The sequence below is a fragment of the Dendropsophus ebraccatus genome, chromosome 8 (genome assembly GCF_027789765.1).
Source record: "Dendropsophus ebraccatus isolate aDenEbr1 chromosome 8, aDenEbr1.pat, whole genome shotgun sequence".
NCBI classification, from domain to species: Eukaryota; Metazoa; Chordata; class Amphibia; order Anura; family Hylidae; genus Dendropsophus; species Dendropsophus ebraccatus.
Genome location: NC_091461.1, coordinates 10,235,948 through 10,245,458, shown reverse-complemented (window position 1 = coordinate 10,245,458; position 9,511 = coordinate 10,235,948). Strand labels below are relative to the sequence as shown.

The 9,511-nt window shown below is 47.5% G+C and overlaps 1 protein-coding gene across 1 annotated transcript; it reads left to right on the top strand.

Moving 5' to 3' along the window:
* The first annotated feature begins 3,339 nt into the window (after positions 1-3,339).
* Positions 3,340-6,163, top strand: ADRA2A (adrenoceptor alpha 2A). Its single transcript, XM_069979786.1, has one exon. It carries the CDS (start codon positions 4,689-4,691, stop codon positions 5,991-5,993), a length of 1,305 nt encoding a protein of 434 aa, XP_069835887.1. The 5' UTR covers positions 3,340-4,688; the 3' UTR covers positions 5,994-6,163.
* The last annotated feature ends 3,348 nt before the right edge of the window (positions 6,164-9,511 follow it).

Sequence of the window (9,511 nt, the reverse complement as noted above, 5' to 3'; positions counted from 1 at the left end):
GCAGTATATTGGATAACCACAGCAGGCGCAGTATATGGGATGGCCACAGCAGGCGCAGTATATGGGATAGCCACAGCAGGTGCAGTATATTGGATAACCACAGCAGGCACAGTATATGGAATAGCCACAGCAGGCGCAGTATATGGGATAACCACAGCAGGCGCAGTATATGGGATGGCCACAGCAGGCGCAGTATATGGGATGGCCACAGCAGGCGCAGTATATGGGATAGCCACAGCAGGTGCAGTATATGGGATAGCAACAGCAGGTGCAGTATATGGGATAGCCACAGCAGGTGCAGTATATGGGATAACCACAGCAGGCGCAGTATATGGGATAGCCACAGCAGGCGCAGTATATGGGATAGCCACAGCAGGTGCAGTATATGGGATAACCACAGCAGGCGCAGTATATGGGATAGCCACAGCAGGCACAGTATATGGGATAACCACAGCAGGCGCAGTATATGGGATAGCCACAGCAGGTGCAGTATATGGGATAGCCACAGCAGGTGCAGTATATGGGATAGCCACAGCCAATGGTCATGATTTACCCCATATTCCATCACCTGCATAAAAGTGTTGAGAAATCCTTGTTCTATGTCCCTATAGTTTGTTTCAATGTATCAGTTTATGTCTGTCAGACTGGATCCTATTATAACAGACTGGTTCAGAGAGGATTTCCAGCCTCTGAGTGTAAATGGGGATGTTCCTATTCACTGACAGCAAGCAGATAACAGACAGCAAGCAGAGAGCAGACAGCAAGCAGAGAGCAGACAGCAAGCAGAGAACTGACAACAAGCAGATAACAGACAGCAAGCAGAGAACTGACGGCAAGCAGAGGTCCTCCTAGTGTTCTCTAGATGGAGAACCCACCATGAATTGGTCTCTGGCCCTTTAATCCCTGTTCACACTTGGCTACCCTGGATGCGCTTCAGGTTTTTTAGAATTTTAAAGTAATATTTATTTAGAGATTTTCTCAAGTCCATAAAGAATGCAGAAAGCCAGATGTACACGATATGGGAGGTGCCTGTCCTAACAGGAAATACTGGTTTACTGGACTATGGGGAGGACATGGGGAGGGCAGAGGGACAAGACGCAGGAGCGATTCTGTGTGTGGACAGGAGGCAGCAATACTGCACCAGGAAGGAGAGGATCAGTAATAGCAGGTACCGTGTTACATTACAGCAAGATGACAGTTTTGCACTTGCAGTTCCACTTCTCAACACTAGAGGCAGTAGGATCTTTCTATAGAAATTGGAACAGCGCCCCCAGCGGTGAAGATCACAATGACATCACGTGTTTTCATCTTCTCCAGCGATCGCGAATTTTCTTCTGTTTTACATAAAAATGTGGAGAAATGATTGTTTATAGAAGCGTCCATTGACTCTGCCCCCTACTGGAAGAAGGAGGGATATGTCCACAGGGACTGTACAGATAAATCAGCTGTATACTGCTGTCCTTTATAGGGCTGTTTATGTGCTGCACTATGACTGTATATACTATGACTGTGTATACTATGACTGTATATACTATGACTGTATATACTATGACTGTGTATACTATGACTGTATATACTATGACTGTGTATACTATGACTGTGTATACTATGACTGTGTATACTATGACTGTGTATACTATGACTGTATATACTATGACTGTGTATACTATGACTGTCTATACTATGACTGTGTATACTATGACTGTATATACTATGACTGTATATACTATGACTGTGTATACTATGACTGTATATACTATGACTGTGTATACTATGACTGTATATACTATGGCTGTGTATACTATGACTGTATATACTATGGCTGTATATACTATGACTGTGTATACTATGACTGTGTATACTATGGCTGTATATACTATGACTGTGTATACTATGACTGTATACTGACTATAACTGTGTAATAACAATGTTGCAGTTGTACAGTTACTATATCTTGGCTGTACTGGGACTGTATCCTAACAATGGTCTTACTGGCACTATAACTGGGATGTAATGGTGCTGTATACTGGTTGCTCTATGACTATATCCTGCCTCTACTGACTGTACCATTGCTGTATCTCAGCTGTACCTATATCCTAACTGTACTGACCGTATTATTACCGTATCTAGGCTGTAATGGGACTGTACATGGACTGTACTATGACTGTACACTTACTAGGTGTACTGGGACTGTATCCTGGTTATACTGTACTGTATGTGTCACTGTATTAGGCTGTATTGTGCCTGTATCTTGGCTGTCACTGTATGAGGCTGTATTATGCCTGTATCTTGCCTGTATTGTGCCTGTATTTAGCTGTATTGTGCCTGTATCTTGCCTGTATTGTGCCTGTATCTTGGCTGTCACTGTATTAGCCTGTATTGTGCCTGTATCTTTCCTGTATTGTGCCTGTATTTAGCTGTATGGTGCCTGTATCTTGGCTGTCATTGTATTTTGGGTGTATTGTGCCTGTATCTTGGCTGTCACTGTATTAGCCTGTATTGTGCCTGTATCTTGCCTGTATTGTGCCTGTATCTTGCCTGTCACTGTATCTTGGCTGTATTGTGCTTGTATCTTGGCTGTCATTGTATTTTGGGTGTATTGTACCTGTATCTTGGCTGTCACTGTATTTAGCTGTATTGTATCTTATTTTGGCAGTATTGTGCCTGTATTTTCATATCTTTCTTGCCTCAGCTAACATTCTCAGCACACAGTACTAACTAATACAGGATACATGTCTTTAGCTATGACCTTACTACAAGAGGTATAAATTGCTGTATCCTGGTTGCACTATAGATTGCTGTATCCTGGTTACACTGTGTGCTGTAGATAGTGACTATATGATATCTGTACTGTAAGTGACTGTATGCCCTTTGGAAGCTGTGGCTGACTGCATTATATTTCCCTATATTATAGATGGCTGAGCAGTGGGTGACTATATCCTGGATGTACTGGGATTGTACACTGGCTGTGTATACTGTATACAGTATATATATCCTTCCTGCCTGTGGTATACAGCTGGATAAGAAGCACATGAATTGCCCCTGGAGAGTAGGGTTTAGTCTGGGGTCAGTCTACAAGTGCAGTGTTATCCAACCTGTGCCTCTCCAGCTGTTGTGCCCGATGGGAGTTGTAGTTGTGCAGCAGCTGGAGTGCCCCAGGTTGGCTAGCACAGTCCTAGGGAGGTTGGTGGCTGTGCTCAGGGTGCTGCACCCTCCTCTGCTGGACTGTCAGAGCTGAGGGTGTGGAGGGTGTAGAGATGGAGAATTCCCACGTGGGGGGGCTGACGTTTCTCTGCTCCGGCGCTCATTGTGCAGCTATAAATGTCCAGTGCTGGAAGCTCGTACAGCAGCACAGGATCTGTCCTCTCCTGGTGATCAGACAAGCAGGATCTGTCCTCTCCTGGTGATCAGACAAGCAGGATCTGTCCTCTCCTGGTGATCAGACAAGCAGAAGCACAGGCAGCAGATGACACAGCAAGCACCCAGCTCCTGCATCACCCTGATGGACTGAGCCCTACACACCACTGAACAGCCTGGCAGCACCCAATGCAAACTGCAGCCAGAGCACTGAAACAACTACAGCCTGGCAGCACCAAATGCAAACTACACCCTGAGCATTGGACCAACTACAGCCTGGCAGCACCCAATGCAAACTGCACCCTGAGCATTGGACCCACTACAGCCTGGCAGCACCCAATGCAAACTGTACCCAGAGCATTGGACCAACTACAGCCTGGCAGCACCCAATGCAAACTGTACCCAGAGCATTGGACCAACTACAGCCTGGCAGCACCCAATGCAAACTGTACCCAGAGCACTGAAACAACTACAGCCTGGCAGCACCAAATGCAAACTACACCCTGAGCATTGGACCCACTACAGCCTGGCAGCACCCAATGCAAACTGCACCCTGAGCACTGGACCAACTACAGCCTGGCAGCACCCAATGCAAGCTGCACCCTGAGCATTGGACCCACTACAGCCTGGCAGCACCCAATGCAAACTGCACCCTGAGTACCGAACCTTTGAGATCGTGGAAGTAAACGTAGAATCTGCACCCAAGACTTGGAGCCCCCCAGCCTGACAGAGAGCAGCTTAACACTGTGCATGAAAGAGCTGCCACTACCTGCACCTGGCAGCACCCAGCTCACCCTCAGCCCACAGCCTGGCAGCACCCAGCTCACCCTCAGCCCACAGCCTGGCAGCACCCAGCTCACCCTCAGCCCACAGCCTGGCAGCACCCAGCTCACCCTCAGCCTGGCAGCACCCAGCTCACCCTCAGCCCACAGCCTGGCAGCACCCAGCTCACCATCAGCCCACAGCCTGGCAGCACCCAGCTCACCCTCAGCCCACAGCCTGGCAGCACCCACCTTATCCTGGACATAAGGATTTGTCTTGAAAGTTTGTAGCTGCAATGAACTGTGCCATTAACCCTTGCAGCTCCCTCCACACTGAGCAGGATTGCACAAGCACCTGTGAGAGCAGGTATCCGGGCAGGTAAGAGGGTGCCATCCAGGAGGGCAGGGGAGCAGCAGGGACTGGTCTGGGCATCCTTCCTGTGTTAGTAGCACCAGGAGGGCATGGAGGCTATAGAGTGCCACTGAGGGGAGCTGCTCGCCCTGGCATGGGTCAATGCCACACACATGCCAGACGTCTGCTGAGCCCTGGGAAGACCACCTCGATATTTCATGATTAATTTTGAGAACTCGTTATCGGATAGGGGGGGCATCTCTGCCATGGAGTGCCAGGGAGACTGCCCCAACAGCACCACGAACAATGGGACTAACTCTGACCTTGCAGGACCCCCTTACTCCCTCCAGGTCACCCTGGCTCTCATCTCCCTGGTGGGCATCCTGATGCTCTTCACTGTCTTTGGCAATGTCCTGGTTGTCATCGCTGTGTTTACTAGCAGAGCCCTCAAAGCCCCCCAGAACTTGTTCCTGGTGTCCCTGGCATCAGCTGACATCCTTGTGGCCACCTTGGTCATGCCATTCTCCTTGGCCAACGAGGTGATGGGCTACTGGTACTTTGGCAAGGTTTGGTGTGAGATCTACCTTGCCCTGGACGTGCTCTTCTGCACCTCGTCCATTGTCCACCTATGTGCCATCAGCCTGGACCGCTACTGGTCCATCACACAAGCCATAGAGTACAACCTCAAGAGGACCCCTCGTAGGATCAAATGCATCATCTTCATCGTCTGGGTGATCTCAGCTGTCATCTCCTTCCCACCACTCATCACCATTGAGAAGGAGAGTGGCAAGATAGAGGAACCCAAGTGCAAGATCAACGAGGAGAAATGGTACATCATCTCCTCCTGCATCGGCTCCTTCTTCGCCCCCTGTGTCATCATGGTCCTGGTCTATATCAGGATCTACCAGATCGCCAAGAAGAGGACGAGGATCCCTCCAAGCAAGAGGAGCAATGGAGAACCTGAGAAGAAGCAGAATGGCTTCGCAGACAAGGAGGACCTGCCAGTCAAACTGAATGGAGAGAAGGCTGGCTGCTCTGGAGATGACCAGCACAGAGAAGCAGAGGCCAATGGGGTGGACATGGAGGACTCCTCATCTTCTGAGCATAGGGAAGACCACCAGTATTCCTCCAAGAAGAAGCAAGACAAGGCTGCCAGGGGCAAGGGCAAGACCAAGCTGAGCCAGATCAAACCTGGGGACAGCCTTCCCAGGAGAGAGGAGGAGAGGAGCAGCAAAGCCTCCAGGTGGAGGGGGAGGCAGAACAGGGAGAAGAGGTTCACCTTTGTCCTGGCTGTGGTCATTGGGGTCTTTGTTGTGTGCTGGTTCCCCTTCTTCTTCACTTACTCCCTCATTGCCATCTGTAGCAAAAGCTGCAATGTCCCTGAGACTCTCTTCAAATTCTTCTTCTGGTTTGGTTATTGCAACAGTTCCTTGAACCCTGTCATCTACACCATCTTCAACCATGACTTCAGGAGATCCTTCAAGAAGATCCTGTGCAAGGGGGACAGGAAAAGGATTGTGTGAGAGCCCTTAACCCCTTGCAGCCTTTTGTATGGACCTTATGGAACAGATATGAAGCAGCCCCCCTCCCCCTGTGTCCACCTCTTGTCTCACACAGTCAGGACTGGAGACCTCGGTGGGAGCAGCCTGTCTTCATTTTGTAAGGCATGTCGCTTTAAGTGATGATGATGATGATGATATTATGAATGCTTAAATATATTTTACTACAAAAATGACAGCTCTGTATGGTTATTGGACCTTTCTTATCCTCCCTTTTTGGTTGATAGGTTTGTTGCCCTTCTTGTTGCAGTATTTGTCTCCCACTTTGTTACATTGTATATTCCCATAATATTTGTTGTTGTTTTTTGCAAAAGGGCTGATGTTAACTCTTTTGCTGCCAGAATTCTGCAAACACGGTCTGAATGTGAAGGAGGGTTTCCAGCACTGAACAGGTTAATGCTGCTGAGCACAGAGGTAGATTGGGGTGTAAAATGGGCGTCTCTGTCATGTGTAACCCCTTGTCTGCTGGGTAAACAGTGCAGCCTCCTCCTCCCCTGCTGCACAGTGTCTGCACCATCATTACTATCTGTGATGCTGCGTTTACACGTAACGATTATTGGCCCGATCGTACGATTAGCGATGTCGGATTCACGATTTTTTTTTTATAACGATCAGCGTTTAGACGGTACGATATATCGTACGAAAATTCGCACTGCGATCGTTTTGCGATCGTTTAATCCTATCTCACACATTAGTTAAATCGGCGAACGACTGTTCACACGGAACGATTTGCGAATTTTTTGCGTACGATGAACGACGATTTGCTGACCTGATGAAAGATCACGATGTACGATTTATCGTGCGTCGTTCGATCGTTCGCTGCGTTTACGCGTACGATTATCGTTCCAATTCAACCGTTATCGCGCAAATTCGCACGATAATCGTTACGTGTAAACGCAGCATGACATTGCTATAACCTGTTGCATAACCACAACTCCCATCGTGCCCTGACAACATGGTATGATGAGAATGGAAGTTTTGCATCAGCTGGAGAGCCACAGGTTGGGAATTACTCCTGTATCCATCCTGAAATGTATAGACCTGGGACTTGGGAGGGGGTGAGGGGCTTCTGGGTTTGTGGTCTCTCTATATACTAAGGCCCTGACACTGCTTATTCTTCTCCCTTATTGTCAAACAATCTATTGTTCCCTGTTGTCACTTGGGAGGGGCTGACTGTAGAACTGTTTGTTACACGATGCATTTTAGACCATGGGGGCTATTAGGGGAGATGACTGGCATGTTGGGGAGGGATGTTATAAAATGCTGCTATTATATATATATATGTCTTGTTGTTTATGCATTCCTATAGTTACCCCGGATATATCTTATCCCTGCTTGTCACTGCATCCATGATGAAGGGGAAGCAACAGGGCATCAGTGCAAGAACTACAACCCCCAGCATGCTGCTTCTGGCAGGGCATGCTGAGACTGGAAGCCACATGGTGCAGATTACTAATGTGAAGGAACATGAAGCCATAAAAAGCCAAAATTACAATGATTATTTTTCATATCTCTTGCTAGTGTGTTGCACAAGGTGACAAGGATATACAGGGTTGGTTGGTCCTATCTGATCCATCAATGACAACTGCCAGTGGTCTCCAATCTGAGTGCTCCAACTGTTCCAATACTATAGCCCCCAGCATGCACTACAGCCCCCAGCATGCACTACAGCCCCCAGCATGCACTAATGCACTGGATTGTATGATCCTAAGGTTAGATGCTAGTGCTGTATGAGGTGCAGAGGTTGTGGTTTCATCTGGGAGTCCCAGTTCCCAAGGAAGCCCATCCCCCTCCCTGTAACATAGTTGGGACCCTGGTGCAAAATCGCAGGGAACTTTAAAGTGTCACTGTCGTTTTTTTTTTTTTTTTTCAGAAATCAATAGTCCATAGTCCATCAATAGTTGTAATTGGGTTTATTAGGCAAATCTGCCATTATCTGCATTCAAAAAGACTTTCCCCAGGTCCCCCCTCCCTCCTCTCTTTCACTGCTTACTAACAGGAAATCTTGACTCTTTTACATCAGTCGTGCCCTGTGTAACCTATGGAGAGGGGAGGAGGGAGATTAGTCGCCAGCAGAGAGCAGAGAACAAAGGATTACACAGTGGGACCTGTGTGAAAGCAGGTATTCAGAGGTCAGAGAGGTCAGTGCTGACTTCAGAAGAGATAGACCGGTGATGTAGCTGTAAATTAACTCTTTGTTGTCCTGTTTTGGTGCCTCATCTCCCTCCACCCCTCCCTAAAGATGCAAAGAATTAGGGCCCAATAATACAGGATGTAATATATAATGTATACAGTGACCCATTATGTAGAGTGTTTCTATATAGAAGCTGTAACACTGTAAGTATCTATAAGGGCTATGTATAGATATATATAGTGTCATCTGTGCTGGTGTTCACTATTATTGGTCACAATTGCACCAGTATTTCTCACCATCCCAGTGCATATGTTTATACATTGGTTCTATGATGTCACACATCACATATTGGAGCATAGTTCCATTCTTAACAGTTTTACAGGTGTGCCAGCTTCATGCTGCCCCCTATTGTTTGCCATGATGCAGGTGGGGCCGCGGCTGGATTTCAGCTCTAGAGGTCAGTGTTGGTAACTGCAGTTTCCCAGAGTGTAAGGGCTTCTATGGCTAGCTGTGGAGTGGTGGGCTATGCTATGAGATGAGGAGACCTCTTATAAGTCAACCCCACCCCTCATCCACAGAGTGGTTATAATGCAGGACAATCCTTATTCTATAATGCAGGAAGGAAGCCATCCTCCTCTTCATCATCCTCATCCTCATCATCATCCGCTGAGACAGGATAATCGAGGTCTCCAGTCTCCCTAAGTGAATTAATTCACTGTTTTGTGTAATGATAATCGCATGGATCCTCAGGGAAAAGCACAATTCCTGTAATAGCTGTGAGTGCAGAGGGCGATGCAGCAGGGGGTGAGGCTCATAGCTTCATGCATCGCCGCTTTAAGGCGGCTTCCAGCTCCACATTTCTGTGTCTCCTTTATTTTATCCTTCTTGTTGGATCCAGTTCAGGTCTTGGAAGCTTCTCATTAGTGGAGAGGGATGTGGCTCAAAATGCGCCGACCTGCGACAAATATTAGTGTAAGGGTGCGTTCACACCTACAGGATCTTTAGCAGATCTGCAGCAGATTTGATGCTGTGTTCAGTTATTTAAATGAAATCTGCTGCAGAAAATCAGCTGCAGATCCTGTAGGTGTGAACGCACCATAAAGCAAGTGTGCAGCGTATCCGCACCAGTCGTCACATGTAGGTGTTGTGCATTATATGTAGTGTCATCTTTGCAGAGTCAGATGCATGCAAATAGTTCTAATGCTTTACCATTTTCCAGATCTCTGCTTGCTGTCAGTGACTGGGCAGCGGAGAGATTCTAGAAATCTTTTAGACGTTTGTTAGTTTGTTACAATGTATCAGCGCAGGTTACATAGATCAGTCTGGATTCGCTCATAGATGATGATAC

Excerpts from the sequence above, each read along its gene's own strand:
- ADRA2A (XM_069979786.1), top strand. The coding sequence starts at position 4,689 with ATGATTAATTTTGAGAACTCGTTATCGGATAGGGGGGGCATCTCTGCC.